General features: G+C 40.5%; 1 protein-coding gene across 5 annotated transcripts in view; it reads left to right on the forward strand.

Annotated features, from left to right (window-relative positions):
- acvr1c (activin A receptor type 1C) overlaps positions 1-24,313 on the forward strand; it is a 105,666-nt gene that overhangs the window by 22,194 nt on the left and 59,159 nt on the right. Inside the window, exons 2-5 of one of the 5 annotated variants that reach the window (XM_079881298.1) lie at positions 8,812-9,042; positions 16,258-17,674; positions 17,870-18,045; positions 19,931-20,029. Coding sequence is in view for 1 of the 5 variants with exons in the window: in XM_079881297.1 (XP_079737423.1) it covers positions 8,812-9,042 (231 nt within the window). In the remaining 4 variants the exon portion in view is untranslated. Of the gene's footprint in view, positions 1-8,811; positions 9,043-16,257; positions 17,675-17,869; positions 18,046-19,930; positions 20,030-20,562; positions 22,196-24,313 lie in introns of those variants that run through there. The other 4 variants (XM_079881299.1, XM_079881300.1, XM_079881297.1 and 1 more) reach the window with 4 other exon arrangements.

Here is a 24,313-nt window from a genome sequence, read left to right on the forward strand (position 1 = left end):
ATGTTGTTGTTAGAGTATAAATAATATCTGTAAAATTATAAAGCTCAAAGTTCAATGCCAAGCGAGATATTTTATTTAACAGAAGTTGACTACAAAAAACGGCTCGATTGGACTACACCCCTCTACTTCCTTCTTTAGTGATGTCACTAGAACCGTAACCTCCGCCCACAGGAACACAGGCGTATTGATGGCGAAATGTCAACAGACGTGGTTGATGTTTATCTATAATCGGATACCGCAAAAGTTTAATTCGAAGTTGTTAGTTTGCTCTGTCCATTTCACCACGGACTGTTTTTCTAACCTGGAATAATATCAAGCAGACTTCTCTCAGCATTTCATACTGACGAAGGGGACTATTTCAACTATATTCCAGCAAGCGGTAAGTAGTGATTTAATATGGAAGTAGCGATCACTCTTCACATCGTTCGTTTCTCTTAGTAGGATGAAAATAATCTTACTTAAACTGTGATTAATATACAGAAAGCGATCAAAGAACAATTCCTTTCCAATCGCCCAAGCTGCTGTCGGTGACACAGCGCGAGTTTATCTGGACACTTGCCAAAACTCGTTATGAAATCAATGACGCTGTTACACTGCACAACGAAGCTCTTACTGTATTTATATACCTCATGTTTGCATTGGTGAAATCATTAGTGAGAGTGCAGAAACTGCGTTGCAATGATAAGATCTTTCACGCGATCAACAGACTGTTATCTGCTTAATGCTCATCATCACTGCAACCTTTTATGTGATGGTAATAGATCTAAATACTTAAAAAACTTCTCACGATTCGTTAATCCCGATAGCTGTAATAGTAAAAACGTATAATAGCTGTAATAGTAAAAGTTTTCCAGATAGTTCCTATGCAAGCATGTCAGCCAATCACAGCAGAGGGCGTTTACACTGAAGTCTCACAGCAGACACGCCCCTTCAAACAGAGTGTTCAAACCAGGGAATGAAATCAGGCTAGGAAATATGCCTTTTATTTCTAAATTATAACAATTTTTGATCTAAAAAACATACTAACATTATAAGGGCACCCCTGGAAACATTATAAAATAATAAAAATAATCCATGGAATGGGACCTTTAAGGCTATCTTGCATCCCAGGCTGGGCTATGTGCCTAAAGTGCCATCTAATGTGGCACGTCCTACAGTTCTGCAGGCTTTTATCCCCCACCACACGTGATGGCAGATGAAGAAAGATTTAATTTGCTCTGCCCTGTCAGAGCTCTCAAGATTTATGTCCAGAGGTCTTCTTCATTGCGGAAGTCAGACCAGTTGCAGTCGCATAATTGCTTTGGATTATGATTATGATAAGCGACGTTTCATTTCCGACACAACGCTTGAGGTGTTCGGCCAATCACAATGCACTTGGTCAACTGGCCAATCAGAGCACACAATGCTTTTCGGAAGGAGGGGCTTTGTAGAAATCGATACTTTTTAGAAAGACATAGAGGAGCTAAAATAATGTACAATATGTGAAAAATAATGTTGTTGTTTTTTTACATTAAAGCATGTTAAATTACAAATACATTTGAAAATGCTTCTCCCCTTCATTCACCTTAAGTGAATGTAGCCTTGGCCAGGAGGGGTTGATGTCATCAGGCAGTACCCATCGTTCATTGGGTGTTTCGACCCTTATCCGCAACAGCCTTCCGATGGTGGGTCGGCAGTGGTGGCCAAGTCACTGCCCATCTTCCCCTCCTGGCTTCCAGCTCAACTCCTCCCTCATGCTCCATAACCAGCAAGAGGCTCTTTCCGGTGCCTCCCCCATCCTGCGAGCTGCTGCCTTCCTCTCATTCCCTGTTATTCCAATGGCTGTTAGCATTCCCCACACTGACTGAGCAGGGAATCCTCTACAGCCGACCTCGGCCGGGAACAGCCAAGCCTGCCATCCTTTCCCCCTGCAGTCGTGCAGCAGGTCTTGGTATTTGGCACTCTTTCTTTCAAAGGCCTGTTCACACCCCTCTTCCCATGGGACTGTAAGTTCTATGAGGATGAACTTTTTTCTCTCTTCAGACCACAGTACCACATCCGGCCTCAGGGTTGTCTGGACAAACTGGGGGAATTGCAGCCTTCCTCTCAGGTCGACCTTCATTTCCCATGATTGGGCCTTTTGTAGCAGACTGGTTCTTGTTGTTGCTGTGGTTGGTGGCTTTTCCCCCTCCCTTACAAACTGGATTGAAGTTGTTTTCCGAAGAGGCTGGCGTTTCTTTTTCCTCTCCTGCTCTAAGGTGTTGGCGAGTGTCGTGAGCACCCTATCGTGGCGCCGCCTTACCTTCCCTGGGTGAGTGCTTTTTTACACCCGGCCAGGATGTGTGCCATGGTGCCCCTCTCCCCACAAAGCTTGCACAATGGATCCTCTCTCATACCCCACTTGTGCAAGTTTGTTGGGGTTGGGAGTGTGTCATACACTGACCTCAGCAGGAAGGAGATGTAAACGGCTCCAGTCTCCATAGGTCCGCCCAGGTAATCTTCCTCTTGGGAAGATCCCATCTGGTCCAGGCCCCTTGAGAAGCTAGGTCCACTGCCCTTGATCTTCGTCCTTCCTCTTCCAGGTTCCGTACCTCCTCTTGAATCATGGCTCTTCTTTCACTGGTTCCTGCCTTCCTCCACTGTTGGAAATGTGAGGTTCCAAGACCCTGTCTTCCTGAGCATGGTGCTCCAATGACATCACGTAGCTTCAGCATGCTCTCAGCTTGTGCAACAGATGAATCAGCTGCCCACTTGCGACCTGATCTTGTGATGACGCCTGCATGTCTGACTTGTTCATCCTGTGAGTCTCTATATGTCATTATGACTCTGCACTTTGCGACTTTGAGACAATGAAGTTGGAGCTGCCCTGATCTTATGTAGAGGCCTACTGAAGTGAAGCTTGGAGGGATTCCCAACCACTTTCGGAGGTACTTATTGATCTTCCTCTCCACTTCTTCAACGCATGTCATCGGGACCTCATACACAGTCAGCAACCACATGAGTCTTGGCAACAGTCCGTGTTGATAGAGCCAAGCTTTAAACTTCCCAGGGAGCCCTGATTTTTCGATCCTCCTCAGCCATTCCTCCATCTGCTTTTCCGTACTGGCTATGTTATTCCTGTCAGTAAGTGAGTCATCAAACCACTTTCCGAGGCACTTGATTGGATTCTCCTCTATTGATGGAATCACTTCCCCTTGCACATGCATCTTGAACCTGTTGGTCAACTTCCTGTTCCTGATCACCAAACTCCTGGATTTCTTTGGCTTAAACTTCATTCTGGCCCATGTTGCCACGTGGCCCAGAACAGTTAGCACCCACCTCGCCTCCACATGGGTTGTGGTCGTCACGGTAAGGTCGTCCATGTAACCTCTTATTGGGGGTTGTCGGATGCCTGACTCCATTTTTGGACCCCATGCTTCCTTCTCCGCAACTGTTATTAGGAGGTTAATTCCCATGACAAAGAGGATAGGGGAGATTGTGCAGCCAGTTACGATACCATTTTCCAGGCTTTGCCACTGAGTTGTAAAATCGGCCACCTTGAATCATAGCTGGATTCCACCAAAGTAGCTGGTGATCATTCTTTTGATGTGCTGCGGGATGTGGTAGTGGTCTAATGCTGCATGGATGAGGGCCTGAGGGATTGATCCATAGGTATTGGCCAAATCCAACCAGAAAACAGTCAGGTTGCCCTTGCTGACTTTAGCCTCACGGATCATCTGACTGAGAACTCCGGTGTGTTCCAGGCATCCAGAGAAGCCTGGAATTCCACCTTTCTGGATGGCAGAACATATTCCACCTTTCTGGATGGCAGAATAACATATTCCATTACACCCAATACACAAAATAATGATCTTTGAAAATAGCATCATATGACCCCTTTAAGTAGTAGGAAATTACTAGTCATCCAGTTTTTTATATCAGCTATGCATTCCGTTAATTTTGCAAATTGGTATGTTTCATCAGGGCGCAAAGAAATATAGAGCGGAGTATCATCAGCATAACAGTGAAAACTAATGCCATGCTTTATGATATCTTTCAAGAGTAGCATTACATTTACATTTACATTTATTCATTTAGCTGACGCTTTTATCCAAAGCGACTTACAATTGCTATACATGTCAGAGGTCGCACGCCTCTGGAGCAACTAGGGGTTAAGTGTCTTGCTCAGGGACACATTGGTGTCTCACAGTGGATTCGAACCCGGGTCTCTCACACCAAAGGCTTGTGTCTTATCCACTGCGCCATCACCACCCCCCAGTAGCATTTACAGGATGAAAAGCAACGGTCCTTGTACTGCACCTTGCGGTACTCCATACTGAACTTGTGATCGATATGACATCTCTTCATTTACTGCTACAAATTGGTAACGGTCAGATAAGCATGATTTAAACCACGCCAATGCAATTCCACTAGAACACCAGCAATAGAAGAGAACAGCTCCTCAGATCACGCAGCGCTCACTCACATTCTCCGTCTTCATTAATTTACGATCTCTGTCAGTCATATCTAATACTTTGTTAGACAGAACTGGTAAACAAAGAAAGTAAATGGTATGCGAAGTAAGTAAAGTAAAGCGTTTGCTTTTATATTATTTGTAACAGAAAAGGCAAACAATCAGGCTAAAATAATACCGTCAACATTCAGCAAATGCGCATCTACCTCATTTAAACAAATCTCTGAATATCTAATAAACATTTAATTTCACAAACCTTGCAGATTTGATTGAATCCAGCTGTGAGTGATATCCATACTTGCCAACCTTGAGACCTCAGAGATAGGGAGGGAGATATTGGGGGGGGGGGGTGGGTGGGGGGTGTCATCATATATATCACACACACAAATGCAAAGAAAAATGTAATTCATTTATTTGACCAATTCAATTCCTTAAGGCCTCTCCTCAGGAGGTTAGACCCTAATTTGTACAATAACTTTACGTTCACACCGCCGCCGGCTTCCAAAGTTACCGGAAGTCATTCATTTTCAATGGAAGCTGGCTTCACTCAGCTGCAAGGAGCGTCAAATCCATCGGCGTTGCGTTTTGGGCGTTTTGAGCGTCAATCAGAAAGTTGAAAGTAGCTCAACTTTATGGTAATGAGCTATGACGCGGTTCAGCGGCAAGCAGCGGCAAACGCCAGCAACCAATCGGAATATAGACGTCCTTCGCGCTGGCTGATTCCGGACAAACATACGATGTAAACTTTCGTTCCTACCAAAACATTAGTTCCGAGAAAATGGAGGAGAAGCTGATCATCGCCGTTGCTGGGTTTCCTATCATTATCGGATTAATTGCACAGTTTAACCATCATAGAGTTAAAGTTTAGCATTTGCATGTGTTTTTAAGTCCTGTCAGTTTAACAGGGCGCGCTTGCCAGGGCATATAACGAGCAGAGCGAGAGAGAGAGCCCCGGCCGCGCGTTCGCACTCACTATTATTATTAATAATAATAATAATACTACTACTAATAATAATAATAATAGCTAATTATTCTTTTTTTCGCGACCAAAACGGTTATAAAAATGCTGTCATTATAAAAGGATTCTAGTGTCAATGTATTGCTTGTTTTTTCTGTTTACATTTCATATGGTGACACTTCTCTTCTCCCATGATCGAACATAGAATGCTGTTACGTCAGAGCGGCCAAAGCGTCAACAAGCTTCCCAAACTTTTCACAAGCGTCCTTGACAGCTCAAGTCGGCGGCGGTGTGAACGTACAGTAACAACTTCCGTTCTGACTGCCGCGCTTGACTTCGAGGTGTAACCTTTATTATTGTTCGGTCTGAAACGGCGCCCAGTGACGGATGGTGTAGCAATATTGTTGTCCGGGTGGAAATCGGGAGAAATTCGGGAGAAAGGTCGGTCCGGGAGATTTTCGGGAGGGGCTTTGAAATTCGGGAGTCTCCCGGAAAAATCGGGAGGGTTGGCATGTATATCTTGTGAAGTGTGCATTACTGTCTGCAAGTGACGGTCGGTCCGTGCGAAGTGAGTGAATGCGAACAGAAGATCAGCTTCACATGAGATGCGATCGAAAAACTTTAAATCCTTCATTTTAAAATATGCTGTGCTATATCCAGTCATGTCTGTGTCATATTCATATCTGTGATATATCCAGTTGCCAACTGTGTCATATTCATATCGTTTTCATTGTGCTGTATGTAAAATTAGCGTGACCTTGTCTTTATTTGAAAAAATATGATTATCAGCTCGAAATTACTTGATTACTGAGTGCCGTTACAGTGTTTACTTTCTTTTTATTCACATATTCATATTTCTAAACAATTACTTTGTGAAAAATACTGTAATAGGATTGCAAATTTAAGAAGTTGCCATCTAAAGTATAAAAGCATGTTTATTTTAAGAATTTGTTTTATAATTTATTTAGAATTTATTAAAAATTGATCAAAATAAATATTTATAAAAATATCGGCTTTATATCAGCCATCGGCCACCCTGCTCTCTAAGATATCGGCATCGGCATCGGCCATCAAAAAACCAATATTGGTCGACCACTACTTCACAGGGGAGAGACTAGTTAACTAAGTAACTAATTCTCAGGATCAAGTTGTTTTTTTTTTAAATAAGAGATTTAATAACAGTCAGCATAAAAGGTTTTGATACGTATCCTAATGACAATGATGAATTAATAATATTAAGAAGAGGAAGCATCTCTTAAATTCTGGAAGCATCTCTTTCAGTAGCTTAGTATGTATAGGGTCTAACATGCATGTTGTTGATTTTGATGATTTAACAAGATTAGACAATTCTTCATCTCCTATTGCAAAAAATTAATGAAATTGTTCCTTAGGGGCTCTATAGCACGGTTGCATGCATGGTTATAATTTTCGGTTACACTATTTTAAGGTGTCATTGTTACAGTGTAATTATATATTTAAGTACTGAGTAATAATAATTAACTACATGTACTTACTATAGGGTTAGGGTAGGATTTGGATTTGGTTGAGGGTTAGTTGCATGTAATGATGCATAGTTTACTGTTATTGCTATGGTAATTAATTACATGTAACAAATGTAATAAGGACACTGTAAAATAAAGTGTTACCTAATTTTCTCTTTAATAGTATCAATCTTGCAAGTAAAGAAATTCATAAAGTTCATAAATCTGCTGTGCTGTTGCAGTTACTGTATGTTCTGTTAGTTTCTTTTCATGGACTTTCAGTTGGTTTTCATCAGTCACATGTGTTCTTTGTCTTTGTTTTCCACCAGTCATCAGTTGTCATGGACACTCATCAGATAATCATACCTTCTCGTTTTCTCCTAATTATCACTGTATATTTAAGTTTCTCCTTTTCCTCTGTTTGTTATCCGGTCATGTCTACGTTAAGTGTGTTGGTCCTGCCTGTTTGCCTGTCTTGTGGATTATTAGTATTAAACTTGGTGTTGGAACTTTATATTTATCGTCTTCATCTGTTTAACTGCAACCACCCATGGCGGCTGTTTGGAAACATATGAAGTTGAAGCTTTATGTCCCGTTAATTTAGCCACTGTATCAAATAAATACCAAGGGTTGTGTTTGTTCTCTTCTAAGAGAGTCTAAAAGTAAGCAGATATAGCAGTTTTCAAGGGCTTTCTATATGCAATAACATTTTCCCTCCACAAAATCCGAAATAGCTCTAGTTTTGTTTTCTTCCAGCTGCGCTCCATTTTTTCGGCCTGCTTTCTTGAGGGCCAGAGAGTGGTTGTTACATGCCGTTGGACTATTTTCCTTAATCTTCTTTAAACGCAAAGGAGCAACTGTCTAAAGTGCTGGGAAAGAGAGAGTCAGTAGTTTCTGTTGTAACATCGAGTTTTTCTAAGCTATCTGGTATGCAGAGGAGTAGATTTGGATCAGGAAGATTATTTATAATGCAATCTTTAGTGGTAGAATTCTGTCAGAATAGTATTCTGTCAAAACAATCAACACAGCTATCAAAACAGGTTTTTATTTTGCCGTACAATACCACAAAATGGCTTAGTTAAACAATGATTTTATCAAATATAATAATAATAAAATGTATATATTTTTAAATTATTGGACAAATTAGGGCATTCTGGGAAATAAAATGTGTTCTTACTAGACATGCGCGGATGGGCTATTATTTCATCCGCAACCGCATCACAAAACTCATCATCCGTCCGCCATCCATCGCACCAACGTTTTTGACCAATTTTCAAAACCGCACCCGTCCGCCATCCGCTGATTGGTGTATACATATATTTTTCATTTGATTGGTTCAACCGCCCGCCACCCGCCCGAATTTAATTAAAATATTATTTTTCGTCACGTCATCTGCCCGATCCATGGTTTATCCGCGGAGTCCGCGGCTGTAACCGCCAACCGCGCCTCTCTAGTTCTTACACCATGCTGAAATTGAATTATTAATTACAAATAAATACATATTAGTGCATTAAAAAAAAGATTGAGTACTTTGCTGTTTTCAGCACATGAGTATATGTAATTCATGCTATAAAATCATTTATTTATTAATAAATACATTATAAATGTAATATTAATGTAATATTAATGTATTATTAATGTAATATTAATGTATTATTAATTTAATATTAATGTAATATTAATGGCCACTTGCAGCAGTTAAATTAATTTAATTTAATTTATTATCATGTTATTGCCTTAATTCTAATTTTACATCCTTACTTCAAATTCAGGAATTTAATTGGATATGGCACATCACCTGATATTTATGATTTATTGTCATTGGTGTACATACAATGACAATACTGTTTTTACCGTGCCTAATGAAGTTTCATTCTAATAAAAGGTGTGACAGTGACTTTTCCCATGCCAAATATTAATCTATAATTTTTTTCTCTCAGCCTTAAAGTGTGTATGTCACTTGTGTGTGAACCACACTTGTGAGACGGAGGCAGAAGGAGCGTGTTGGAACTCAGTGATGCTCATAAATGGGAAGGAGGAGCCAGTGAAGTCCTGTGTGTCCCCATCAGAGCTCAAGGGTCAGGTGTTCTGCCACAGTTCCAGAAACGTCTATAAACGCAACTGCTGCTTTACAGACTTCTGCAACAATGAGACGCTGCACTTCAATCCAGGTATCACAGGCCATTGTCATCATCTCCCATATTCTGAAAGTGTCCTAGAATTAAACATTATTAACAGTACATTTGTTTTAGTGTGTGTTTTGTTTGGACTGTTTTTGTGTATAGAATAGCAAATCTTTCTTTGCTCAGTGAAAGTAAAACATGTATGACATAACAAGGCTGGTTGGGTAATTATCGGGCAGCCTGAGGTTTATTAATACTGTGTGTATCCTAGCAGGGTAATTCCTCCGAGCGGCTGTCTTACAGGTAGAGTCATACATGACTGTTGGCTTGAGACTGGTGCACCAGAGTAGAGGATGGATTAATGGCCCATTGTTAGGAAAAAGTGCCCTTTATACCTGACCATTTCATAAAAAAAATAAAAAAAATAATTAACAACACATTTGGGGACTCCAATATTTATGTTAGTTGTCAACAATATGGGGCTTTCAGGGACTATTACATTTGGACCAAAATGACACTGAGGATGTCACTGCAACAAATATGATGTCAAAGATTAAACCATTATATTCAAAGGGCAAAATATAAAAGACTAAGGGCCAGATTTACTAAATAGGGCAAATTACCGCGAGTGCGCAATTCCAAAAAAGCACCAATAGGAGTGGAAAGTTCTAGGGGTGATCTACAGACGCGTGCAAGTTAAAGAACACAGCCAGATCATTTCCATAATGACCAACGCAATCTACGAAGAGCAGTGCAATTAGCGTCTGGTTTAAGACATGTTTTTTGTAGGCCATTAAATAATGGCGCAAATACAGTAAATTGACTATCGCAAATCTTAGTAAATCACCTTTTTTTCAAGTTAATACATATTTGGTGGGTCACTGCCCCACCTGCCTCTGTATGAGCCACAGCTGCTGAAAAGTCAATCCAAAAATTTTACAGTAATTTACCAAGTTTAATGTATGAAAACGGCTTTTGTTTGTATGCCCTTTCTGAGTTATAGAAGATTGTTTAAAAAGGGTATGAAACTGAAATTGCAACTATTTTTTCTCTCCTATTGTTTCGTACACTCATTTGCCACTTTATTAGGTACACTTGTTCAACTGCTTGTTGACAAATATCTAATTCTAACTAAATATCTAACTCAATACATTTAGACATGTTGACATGGTCAAGATGACTATTGAATTTCAAACTAAGCATCAGAATGGGGAAGAAAGGTATAAGTGACTTTGAACTTGGCATGGTTGCTGGTGCCAGACGGGCTGGTCTGAGTATTTCAGAAACTGCTCATCTACTGGGATTTTCACGTACAACCATCTCTAGGGTTTACAGAGTATGGTCCAAAAAAGAGTAATAATGCAAAAATGCCTTGATGCCAGAGGTTAGAGGAGATTGGCCAGACTGGTTCGAGCTGATAGAAAGGCAACAGTAACACTGTTGAAAAAAAAAAAAAAAAAACACTTGATACAGAAGAGCTTCTCTGGACACACAACACATCGAACCTTGAAGCAGATCAGCTACAGCAGCAGAAGAACACACACCTGTGCCACTCTTGCCAGCTAAGAACAGGAAACTAAGGCTACAATTCGCACAGGCTCACCAAAATTGGACAAAAGATGATTGGAAAAATGTTGCCTGTTCTATGAGTCTCGGTTGCTGCGACATTCAGATGGTAGGGTCAGAATTTGGCGTAAAAAATGTGAAAGCATAGATCCATCCTGCTGGTGGTGGTGTAATGGTGTGGGGGATATTTGATCACAATACTCATATTGCCCCCAAAGTCACCAGATCTCAATCCAATAGAGTACCTTTGGGATGTGGTGGAACAGAAGATTCGCACCATGGATGTGCAGTCGACAAATCTGCAGCAACTGCGTGGTGCTATCAACCCGCTACTAGCAAGGTGTACTGAAGGAGGGTGGGAGTACATTTTGTCCTTTGGAAATTAAATGAATCGTTGTTTGCTAATTGCTGCGATCTCATGCAAGTGACATGTTGCCCATCCCTTGCTTCAGTGCACTTGTCATGATTTCATGGTGATGAATAGATTAACTAATTTACCATCTACATGGATTTTATTTATTTTTTTCCTGGGAGGAGCAGTCACATTGTCAGTTTTTTTAAATTACCGTGTAACCCATATTAACTGTCAAACTCAACACAGCAAATTCATCCTGAACATCTTATAGAATGTCTTTCACAAAGTTTATTAAAGAATAGACCGCAAACGCAAGCCAAAGCCATTTAAAGCAAGCCTGCAACCTTAGCCGAAAAAAGCATAAAGCCTGCTAATGATGTGGTATGCAGGGAAGGAGACAAGAGACCCCCTTTTTATGGATGTCAGTGGAGGAGAGTCTTCACTATGCTGAACAAACTGATTTTGTGAGGTAATAGCTTATCATTTAATGAATTGACAGCCCATCAGCTAATCTTCAACACGTTTGCTCTTAAACATTCGTTTCGGATTTATCTATTTTTAGAGTAAAGAAAATGCTGTTTTATAAGAGAAGTCACAGACAATTGCACGACAGGTATGATTCAGTTTACAGCACTTCTCATTTATTTCTATGCAAACACTAATTGACTGTCGCACAGCTCTGAACGAAATTCAATGATGTCAAGGCTGTAATGTGATTGGTGATCAAGGCACACTTGATCCAAGTTAGCCGTTATGCATTCTCTAATGGTAGAGCCATGGACCCTCATATCTCTGGATATGACCATCTCTGCAAAAATTAATGCGAAAAGTTTCGCATTTCACTGCAAAGTTCAAGTTTCGTGAACTCTGATCCGCGAATTTGCATCACGTGAAGACGAATGACCAGTAGAAGATCTACAGGTTACAAACGAGGCTAAAGGCACACTTTAAGGAAATGTGCTTTTTACACCCATAGTGTATGATTGCAGAAAAAAAAAAAAAAATTGTATTGAACATTGATGGAGCAACAGATTTTGTGTGAAAATAAATTATAAAAGGGGGTTATTGTGTTTAAAAATCTTATAAATGTATGAGGTGGCAAGATGTGCTCAGCAGCGTGGGGCAAAAGGCACACATTTATACAAATACTTTAGCTAAAGTAATATGTTTTAAGTTAATACTTTTTCAAAACAATCACTGTAGCAAAGTTTGTACTATTTTCTGTTTATATTGATAAATAAAAGAATACAGTTTGTTCAATAAATATGTTATCATTAAAATGTTAATATAAATATATTTTAAAAATATAGAAACAATTATTTTAAAAAGTTAAGATTCTGAAAGCATTGAATGAGATAAAAACTTAATATATATTTACAGTAGTGACAATAAATATATAATATGATTAATATACTTTTAAATATGATGGTTTCATTATAACGGTGATAATCTCTAAGGTGGACACCCAATCTAATATATGTTAAATCTTACCATGTCATGTCAAACAAATGGAAAAGTCAGCCAGCTCTTTGTTGTCATGTTAATTATTGTGCCTTAAGCCCCAACAGTAGGGGCACAATTTACCCCATCTACCATACTTTTACATAATTCATATGTAAATATATAGGAGATATATTATATCTCCTATAATATTATATTATATTATATTATATCTCCTATAATAACCCTGCTACCATCTATCGTAGCAGTTTTAACCAGTCTTACAAAGACAACCCTCATTATTTTACATTCAAGGATTCATCAGTGGCACGGGGCGTGCTCGGTCTACTGGCGAGCTGTCCTGCTTTACTCTCACCGACAGTTGGTATAGCTTGTCTATTGGCACAATCAATGTGAAATGGTAAGGCCTTACTTTCGCTAACCTGTAATCCTCCTGTCTCTTTGAGGTCGTCAATGCTGGTGCTGCCGCTGACTTGAATACTGTCCTTTACTGTTTCATCTCGGCAGATTGTTTCTTGTTTATTGCTAATCTGCTGTCCTGTTTCACTGCTAGCGTCCACACTGAGGACGTAACTATAAGGATCTCAAATCTTTCCCCTTCTGTCACTACAATAATCTCCAATATTTTGTATATTCTTATTTGTAAGGACCCAATTTGTAAGGGAAACTTTCATCCTTTTCACATCTTCATTCCTACTTTTTTTTACGTTTTTGCTTTTGTGCTCCTGACAGGTGCCTCTTTCCATCCATCGAGTTCTTTTTTTGTGCTGTTAAAGTTATGCGCTGTATTTTGAAGTGACGAGAGCGTGCTCACATTCACTTCTTACTTTCTATAATTCACAGATTTAAATTTTATTTTACTACAATATTATTAGTTAATGTGTTTGTAAGAAAAAAAACCACTCCAAAAATAATAAAATAATATAATCCAAATTTGTGATTTGGGGCCCCCTTGCGTCCTGGGCCCATATACTGTACCTGGCATACTCTGCACCCCCCATAACGGCGACCCTGCCCCTATTAAAGTCTAGTGTGACTGTGGTGTTACTCACATAATTTTCCATTAAAATACAACAGTTTAGGACAAATATATTATTGTGATAAGCAGTATCAAGGTAAAAAGTCACTCTCAGGAATCATAGCACTGACGAGGCAAGTATAATAGTAACTCCTTTTATTCTTTAACTGATATGAACTCACTTAACCATGACTATCTCACCATATTACATTCTTCTTCTCTTACATTTCTTTCTTGTTCTCCTTTTCGCTCTTTCCCTCTTGAGCACCCTCTAGCACAATTACTCAGAACACAACATATATTTACATGCTGACTTCAGGAGCTGGTGCATATTTCATTTTCAAGTTTGTTTTTGTGGCTTGAATTAACATGCGTTGTATAGAGAAATAATAGTCTTAAGGTCGCACTTTCTCTTTCTCTCTTATGCTTGAAAGTGGTATATTTTTAATGTGTTATTATTTGTGATTTATTTAAAACAGAAGCATGACATCATATCCAGTACCAAAATTTGACATGCTCAAAGTGTAGTGGTTGACATCAACAATGAACTGACTTCCGATGAATAATGACACTATTGTCTTTTTTTTTTTTAAAGCTGCTTTACAGCAGAATTATATTCTGTTTGCATCATTGATCATTATTTTCCCTTTTATCACTGTAAAGCAGCTTTGAAACAGTCTGTATCGGATAAAGTGTTAAATAAAGTGATTTGATTTGAAAAGAGAATTCATATAATTCTATCTTTTAGGAGTAGTTCCAGATTATGGGAAAAGTCCACACAAATTTTAAATACATTTCTTATTACATTTCTTTATTATTTATTGACTGTGTGTTTCCTATTACATTACTTTATTATTTATTGATTTATTGAAGCTCTCTGAAATGGAAAGGTCCATTACCATTATCTGCTCATGCATAAGACATTGCTTGTGTTTCTTTCCAAATAAAGAACTGGCTGGCTGATTTTCTATAGAAATTATTCCAGTCTTGGCCAGCGGACAGTGTGTTCCATCTCTCTTGTTGTTGTGCAAATCCATTTTCACAGTTATTGGTGCTGCAGTTCATCAGGTTGTAGGTCAAGAGTTGTGAAACTTAAGCCCTTGTTGAAAATATGATCACACAGCATGTGTATCATCACAGGGCATGACACTACAATAACGGTTACTATGGTTAATGCAACTACCACATGTTAAGGGCTTGCAGAATACCTGAAAGCTTATAAACGAATAAATCTGAGACAGAAAAACATTTTAATAAAGGTTGTTAATTAAATTCTGCTAACAGAAATGAAAAAAACAACAAACAAAAACAAAAACAAAACAAAAGCAAAAACAAAAGCCAAATAGGTTTTAAAACTTTACTCAGATATCTAGAGGAACATTTTCTTTCAATAGGCAATTACAAGAGCAGCAATTGTAAGCTACCTAAATCTTTGCAAAACTCCAAAGAATGTTGCCAGATTCACGTTCATCATTTCAATAAACCTACTGTAAACATGCTTTTAGCACCACTCACTGGACATTCACTTTGAAAACATTGCGAGAATATTTTATTGTGCAATCATATCATTATGCAGAAATGTCGGGTGCAGTTAAATCAGGTCTTGTCCAACTCCAGTCCTGGAGGGCCATGTTCTGCAGAGTATAACTTTATCCCTAATCAAACACATCTACTGTACCTGTAATTTTCGAGCAATTCTCAAGACTTTCCTAATATTTTCCTACAGCACCAGAGTCACCCATTTCTGTATTAGTCATAAAGAGCATTTGGTGGCACTAACGCACTAAAACGTGAAACACCACTTTGTGTCTCAAGGACAGCAGATAAAGGCATTGCTGACTTAGTTGTTGATTGGCAAATAATACCTAAGGTGAAACACCAAAGGTCCAGAATATCCTGAATGGATAAGGAACAACCAACACCCACCCCCAGCTCTAGTGCCTGAAAGATTTTAATAATGTGTTTACTGGGAAAAATAGACAGCATGACTCTTACAAGTAATTCCTGTGAAATGTATATGGTTGCCATGACAACCTCAAGTAATAGTGATTCTATCTTACCTTAGCAGACACCACTAAATATCATTGCAATGGTTATGAATTTCTGAATCTTTTAAGCCCTGTATGAGTTTGAATTTGAATCTGTCTGCTGTTCATTGGTGCAACTGAGCTCATCTATCAAAACACCTCTCTGAAGTATGTGCAGAGACCCTCTGCTTTCCATTTATCTCTGCAGATACTCTGTAAATTTTCCTTCATTGGCTAATGGCCCTTTTGTGTTCCAAGTTTACTTACTTACAGGCTGTTTTAGTAGACAAGCATGCAAAAGAGAACATGTGTTGTGAAATACCTCACTCTTGGTGTTGTCACTGATGACCCTGTACAGATGTGGTGAGGTCATGGCCCACTGGATAAGGACAACTTAAACTAAAATTTGAGCTCACATTGGTTGCATAGCTACTTATGGAACATATTCCAATACATTCATGACAGAAAGTTTTGACTCAATACTTGAAAAGCCTTTTCAGATATGTTTTTGCTGGAAACCACAAGGTGTTTGTGTTGTCCAGAAGTGACTCCTGGTTCCCTTTCGAGTCAGTCTTTCAACACTGCGTCATCGAAGATGTTGCTATGGGGGTTATCCCCTCCTTTCTCGAATCTAATTCGCCCGCCAATGGCGTTCAAGCACAGAGGCGGGTTCCCCCACACTATAAGACGGCGCTGGACACCATTGCCTCAGAATCTTTCTCCTTCAGCTACAAGAAGCCATCTACAGCTTGCCGTTGTGATACGTCATCTATGGGACGGTGTCTCGATTGCCACTACTCTGCAGCGTTCCTGTGAGTATGACATTTTTCTTTCAGATGCCTTCCGGACCGCATTGTTTCTGCCTTGGTGATGTCCACTCAGAAGCAGTGCTGCAGGAGTCCATCTGCCCTCAATAGCGGTGGTGACATATTAGCCTGGTTCTGTCAACACTGCATTGGCTCCCCTTTAAACATTGTATACATTTTAAAATCTTGCTGATTACTTACAAAGCACTAAATGGTTTAGCTCCCCAGTACTTGAGAGAGCTCTTAACGCATTATACTCCTTCACATCTATTGCAATGTCAAAATTCATGCTATTTGATAATGCCTAGAATATCAAAATCAACTGCAGGCGTTAGATCCTTTTCCTATTTAGCACCTAAACTTTGGAATAGTCTTCCTAGCATTGTTCGAGCAGACACACTCTGTCAGTAGTTTAAATCTAGACTAAAAACACATCTCTTTAACCTGGCATACACATTATAACATTATAGAACATTATAAATTTATATTATTCAGATCAGTTAAATGATTGTTAGGCTGCATATACTAGATCATATACCGGGAACACCTCCTATAACACCTGATTACATCATAAGAAGAATGGCATCTACGCTAATATTAGTCTCTCTGTTTATCCCGAGGTTTACTGTAGTTAGCCGGATCTCGGCAGTATCCAGATCAGATGGTGGGACCTGCACCTAGACACGATCACAACGCATGATGTACTCAGCCGTATCCAGATCAGATGGTGGACCTGTGCCTAGACACAACCACAACACATCCCTGAAGTGTCAGCAGAGATTGTGTCTACTAGACTCTCCCCTGTGAAGGCCTCATCGACACGACAGCCAGTGGCACTGATCCTCAACAAACCCATCTCTATACCGGCGTAATGACTCTGATCTTCAACCAGATTGATCAATATTCTGAATCCAATCTGTCTTCTGAACTGTAATGCTGCCTGAATAATAATCATACACTGTTCAGCTAGTGAAGGAGAGACGGCTGTTGCGGAAGACGTGAAGGAAAGTCGAAGATCAGGAGAAGGAGGGCTTGAAGAACCTGTGGAATCAGATTAAGGCCAGACTTGCAGACCTGAGGCGTGCTCAGAGGATCAGAAAACACAGAAGCTACAAGGAGAAAGCAAGGTTGAGTTCTTGCGGGACCCTTTCAAGTTCGCCAGAGGTCTCCTGGAGGAGAAGAAATCTGGAAAGTTGCAAATCACCCAGCAGGAGCTTGAGGTTTCCATCAAATCACAGCTCAGCAACAGCCAGAAGGAATCCCCACAGGACCTCCAGGTTACATTCCACAGCCCCCAAAGCCCTCCTCGCAGTTTGACACTGCTCCTCCAAAATGTTTTCCCTGGCTGCATGGAACACTCGGCTATAATCTGGGATCAAAAACAGACAGCCGAGAGGGATAGATTGGATCTGCACGTAGTCTGGTTGGACCTTGCAAATACCTACAGGTCAGTTCCCCACCTCCTTTATCTCCTTTGCACTCAACTTATTCTACGTGCCACTACCCATTCAGACCATAGTGGCCAAGTATTTTAACACCCTCCAAGTGTGCTACACAACCCAAAAGATTTCAACCAGCTGGTATTCGCTGGAGAGGGGCATAGCAATGTGATGTTCCATCTCCCTCATCCTCTTTACTGCAGCATTCGAGATCATCCTGATCAGTGGTAGACAGGTGGTTCGAGGAGTCAGGTCCCACATATGCCATAAGCTTCCAGCCATAAGAAGTTACATGGACGATGTCACCACTCTCTTCCTGACAGCTGCGTGCACCTCCAGACTACTCAAAAGGCTGGAGGAGCTGCTAACATGGGCTCGGGTGAGGATAAAGCCATCCAAGTCCCATAGTCTTTCAATCCGTAAGGGAGTTAGGAACGATAACATCTGCTTCTCAGTGAGCGGTGAGAAAATTCCTCTCATTGTGCACCAGCCAAGTCACCTTCATTTATATAGCGCTTTTAACAATATAGATTGTTTCAAAGCTGCTTTACAGTGATAATAGTAAATTACAGCAACAGAGATTGTTTTGGCTTTACAGCAGTTCTAGCTTTAAGTTATTGTCCAGTTAAAGTTAGTTTTGATAGATTGATTCACTTCCGTTGCAAAGATCATTAGTTATTAACTTAGGGGCCGCTAACACGACACCGCTCTAACAGAAAACACTCATCGCGCTCCGGCCCACTCATCCGCACAAAACAGTGCCTGGTGGCTCGAGAACACAAACCCTGAAATAGATTCCAAGATGCAAGCCTTGAAAAAAAAAGAAAAAAAAGGTTATCTCTGCACAAACCTCAAAAACGCAAACCCGCGAAAACACAGACGGCGTGCACATGCACATCACGTGTTTAGTCTATAGGTATGCGCATTTGAATATATATGTGCGCAGACGTATAGTCTTTCTTTACAAACCAACCCTCAACAAACTACTTGTCTGGCCTTAAAAATCTATAATAAAGAATTATCTATCGCTTCCACGTGAACTGGAATTATCCCAACAACGTTTTATCTGTACAGAGGTAAAGGGAAGGGAAGGAGGCCTTCACAGGGGAGAGACTAGTTGACACTTCAGGACTGCGTTGTCGTCGTTTTCAGGCGCAGGTCCTTCATCAGATCTGGATATGGCCTGGATTCGGCGGACTGCGGTAAACCTCGGGATAAACAGAGAGACTAATATTAGTGTAGACGCCATCCTTCTTATGATGTAACAAGTACATCAGGATTTATGGGAAGTGTTCCTGGTTCTGGCTGACCTAATCTATGCAGCCTAATATTGAATTATAGATGTCTATAATGTGTTATGTGTATTCTAGGTCAAAGAGATGTGTTTTTAGTCTAGATTTGAACTGACAAAGAGTGTGTCTGCTTCCCACACAATGTTAGCAAGACTGTTCCAAAGTTTTGGTGCTAAATAGAAAAGGATCTACCGCCAGCAGTCGATTTTTATATTCTAGGTATTATCAACTTGGCTGGAATTTTGACATCGCAATAGACTTGAAGGACTTTAATGCGTTAAGAGCTCGTTCAAGTACTGGGGAGTTGAGAATCACAAGCGCTGTGATTGGTCTGCTAGAATCCCTCCCCTGGGTTTCACAGGCTCCCTCTGCATGTGTAATTGTGCGTCAACGTGGACAACGACACAGAAGTATAAATGAAAACCAACACGTTGCCTACAGCGTAGAGGCTCCGGCGTAGGTCCGACGCAGAAGTATAAATCAGCCTCAAGCGTGCAGGGCAACCACCCATGATAGCATTACAATAATCGAACCTTGATATCATGAACGCATGAATTGTTCCTCATTTTTCATTGAGAGTATATGACGTAATTTAGATATATTTTTAAGATGGAAAAATGCGGTTTTACAGACACTGGACATGTGACTTTCAAATGAAAGATTGGTATCAAAGAGCACAACCAGGTTCCTAACCGACGACAAAGACTTGACAGAGCAGCCATCAAGTGTTAGACAGTATTCTAGGTTACTACGTGAGGAAGTTTTTTTCTCCAATAATTTGAATCTCTGTTTTTTCTGAATTAAGTAGTAGGAAATTACTAGTCATCCAGTTTTTTATATCAGCTATACATTCTGTTAATTTTGTGAATTGGTAAGTTTTGTCATGGCGTGAAGAAATATAGAGCGGAGTATCATCAGCATAACAGTGAAAACTAATGCCATGCTTCCTAATGATATCTCCTTACTTTGCAGGGTAGCATGAACAGCAAAGTTCCTAGCACTGAGCCTTGTGGTATGCCATACTGAACTTCGATAAGACATCTCTTCATTTACTGCTACAAACTGATAACGGTCAGATAAGTATGATTTAAACCATGCTAATGCAATTCTAGTAATGCCAACATAATTTTCGAGTCTATTTAAAAGAATGTTGTGGTCGATAGTATCAAATGCAGCACTAAGATTGATTAACACTAATAACACTATCAAGTCGAGTCGAGTGACGAGTAACACTAACACTAAATCCTGTACGGTACGGTCTAAATCCTGACTGAAAATCCTCGCAGATACCATTTCTTTCTAAAAGGGAACATAGTTGTGAGGATACTGCCTTTTCTTGTATCTTTGACAGAAAAGGTAGATTTGAGATCGGCCTGTAATTGACTAATTCTGTGGGATCATGTTGCGTTTTTTTAACAAGCGGTTTAATCATAGCCAGCCAGTTTTTGGTCTGTATCCTAATGACAAATATGAATGAATGATATTAAGAAGAGGATCTATAAACCTCTGGAAGCATCTCTCAATAGCTTAGTCAGTGTAGGGTCTAACATACATTGTCGATTTAGATGATTTAACGAGTTTGGAAAATTCTTCCTCTCCTAAAGAAATGAATGAATCAAAATATTCCTCAAGGAGACTACAATGCACTGCCTGATGCGATACTGAGCTCATAGATGGGCTGAACAAGATTGACCAAAGCTGTCTCCCAGGGAAGTTCAAGGTCTGGTGTTACCAGTTTACTCTGAATAAGCATCTGGTGTGGCCTCTGAAACAGTGCAACCTTTCTTCAACAACGGTCCTGAAAATGGACAGGAAGGCAAACGGCTACATCAAGAAATGGCTTGGCCTCCCCTGCGCCCTTGTCAACATGGCACTATTTGGGAGGAACATTTTGGAACTCTCACTGAAATCCATCAACCTGGGCTACAAGCAGGAGAAAGTGAGGCTGCTATTTGAGCTAAGAGAATCGCCTGATCCGCTTGTGAGAAACACAGAAGGCCAAATCCGCACAGGACGCAAGAGGAGTATGACGCAGACAGTGGAACAGGCCACCAACCGGCTAAAGCATCTGGAGATCGTTGGGTTTTCACAGCCAGGAAGGACAAGGTCTTGGCTGGGGATCTACACCCAAAATGTGGTTTTAAAGCATCTACAAAGGAAAGGAAGGACCTTGTGATCACTGAAGTGTCGAAGATGGAGGAGGAGTGCTACAAGGTTAGAGCCATGTGTCTACACCAGCAAGGCAGATGGACAACCTGGGAAGCTATTAACAGGAACATCACGTTGGCTGATATGTGGAAGATGCCCCAAGCAAGGCTTAGCTTCCTCATAGGGGCCACGTATGATGTCCTTCTCGGTCCCCAGATCCTACATTTGTGGTACGGATCGGAGAACTGTCATCTTTGCTCCTCCCAGAATCCAAGTCTCCAGCGCACCCTCTCTTGGTTCAAGGCAGCACTGATCCAGGGCCGCTACTGATGGTGCCACGACCAAGTCCTGCGCAAGCTTGCAGAAGTCCTGGAGAAGCGCAGGCTAGAGGCAAACAGATCCCATTTAGCAATATCCCAGCAGCGGATCCGCTTCGTCAGGCAAGGTGGAGAGGGCCAAATTTGACAGCAGCAGCCTGAAGGAGTGGTATCTCTTGTCACCAGAAGGGGAGTGGAGCATGGTAGCTGACCTTGACCACCAGCTAAGGTTCCCAGTAGAGATCACCGCAACCTTCTTATGGCCTGACATCGTCCTCTGGTTCATCCCTGTTAAGACAGTCATCATGGTTGAACTGACTATCCCATGCATAGAGGGGCTGGAGTCTGCCTTTGAGAGGAAGAAGGAGAGGTACACAGAGCTGGCAGCTGCGTTCTCTCAAGGTGGGTGGAGGGCTCTTACCTTCCCTGTGGAAGTCGGCTGTAGAGGCTACATTGGAGTATCTACCCAGCGGCTCCTGAAGTCTCTGGGCATCACCGACCGTGAAAAAAGAGGGCATGCACTCATAGATCTGACAAAGGAGGCAGAAAGAGGGAGTTTCTAGCTTTGGCTCTGTAGAAGGGACAGAACATGGGCTTAACAGGAATCCTAGGACCAGCTGTGGGAGGTGGCAGTGACTGGGACTACTCCATCCCCTCAAGATGTTCTGGAATTAAAGGAGCAAAAAATCAGTGAAGAGTGGCTCCCGGCTGATGAACCCGCAGCTGGTCTAACGGCACTAGTGGAGGTGCTTCAGGCAGCGATTCCCAGCAGGTAGGCATACCTGTGCTGACAATACATGTTTGTCCATCAATCCAGTATTGCTACTGTCCTCTATTCTACATAAAGACTAAGTTGGGACAGCTTTCATCTGACTGTTGTTCTTTTGAGTCACATTTGGTTGTGGTTTATGGCCCACCTTTTTAGTTAGATGAGACACTCGAGTGTGCAATTGTTGGTTTTGTTCTTTTAACTTAGCTATACACTGAGCTCGTTCATGTGCAATGTATAAAGTAAATTCTCTGTGGCAACAGATAATGCCTTTTATGTTTTTATGCTTTTATGTTTTTCTTTCTAATACATGCACCAAGTACTTTTTTGCATTCTTCAATTGACCATACCAACACTTGCCTGACAGAGCAGAGGATAACCTAGTTAATGTATGTATTCCAAGAAAATGTAATGTATTCAACCTTCCCTGACTGTTCCAAACTTCCCAAACTGTTTAAACACTTTAACACACACTTCACTGGTTGAACAAACAACCTTCCCTGATTAAACAGAGGATGAACCACTTTTCTAGCAAAGCAGAGGATTAACTACTGTTAACAATCTGTTTAAACACTTGAACACACTTCACTGGTTGAACAGAGGATGAATAATCTCTGACTACACAGATGATAAATAACCTTGCCTTTTAAAGCAGAGGATTAATCTTCCCTAACTTTACTGAGGATAAAACTTCTCTAGCAACGGAGAGGGTAACTATTGTTAAACAACCTCCCTGATTAGACAGAGGATAAACCACCTACCCTTGTAAAGCAGAGAATAAACTACTGTTAACACACTGTGACTGTTGTTAACCTTCCCTGGTTGAACAGAGAATGAATCTCACCTGGCTGACGACCTTAAACAAAGCATGCAAATGAAGTATACAGTTATAGCAAACCGCCGCAGACTCTAGAGTGTCACCAGTCCTAATACAATCAGCATAACTATTCAAAGAATGGGACAGGGGCTCCAAGAGCCATTAAAGACAAAAGGTAGAGGCTTATTGCCATTAAAGACAATAAAGAGAACAGGAACTGGTAGAAAGCTGGAAACTTTGCTTAACAGAACCATTCATCTGATATCATCACCTCAATCTTTAAATGTTAAATACAATGTGCTTCACCTTAGTTTTTCATGTGATGTTATGTCAGGACGTAGAATCATCAGATCTTAAACAGATTGTAATTCCACACTTACTAATTTGGATTATGATCAAAGATTGCGTATATGGACGTGTTTGGAGAAATTAGCTATTGAAAAATTACTTTTTAACATTTTAACTACATTTTAATGTATGTATTATGTATAATCAAGTGCGTAGCAACCACTATAGTCCACGTTTTAAAACTGCTTGAGTGAATGCAGAGCATTCATGAATGACCATCACAACTTCTCTCGCGCCACAGCCTTATGACCTCCGTGAAGTTGGCACTCCATAAAATTAAATAATCCCTAAAACTATGTCATTCGTTTGTGCTGGTTTATTTTGAGATATTGAACATTATTTTTTTGATTGTGTGGTATCGCTCCAAACCGGTATCATTTGTTTGTGCTCGACACTGTATCTATTTCCCCTCCTTATAAATAACAAATACAAAAACCTGTAACTATAACCCTGTCTTAAATATAACAAAAAAACTTTTTTAGGGACAGTTACATCACTCTCCACCCCATGTCATCTAAATTGTTCCAAAACCGTGCCATTGGTTTATGCTCAATTTGTGCCATTAAAAAAAACCCTGTAAGTGGTGTATACTCTTAAATATAACAAAAAAAAAAAAAAAAAAACACACACTGTCCACACCATGTCATTTAAATTGTTTCAAAATGGAATTATTCTTTTGTGCTCGATTTGTGCCAGTTCAAAGAAACCTTGGTATAACTAAAATAAATCATTCTTAAAGGGGGGGGGGGGGGGGGGGGGGGTGAAATGCTCATTTTCACTCAATCTCCTGTTAATCTTGAGTACCTATAGAGTAGTATTGCATCCTTCATATCTCCAAAACGTCTTTAGTTTTATTATATTTATAAGTGAAAGATTGGCTGTACCGAGTCTTTCCGGAAAAAACCGAGCGGCTGGGGGCGGGCCGTGTGGGCGGTGTGCTATAGCTGTGCTAACTG

The sequence above is a fragment of the Squalius cephalus genome (assembly GCF_949319135.1).
Source record: "Squalius cephalus genome assembly, chromosome: 9".
Classification (NCBI taxonomy): domain Eukaryota; kingdom Metazoa; phylum Chordata; class Actinopteri; order Cypriniformes; family Leuciscidae; genus Squalius; species Squalius cephalus.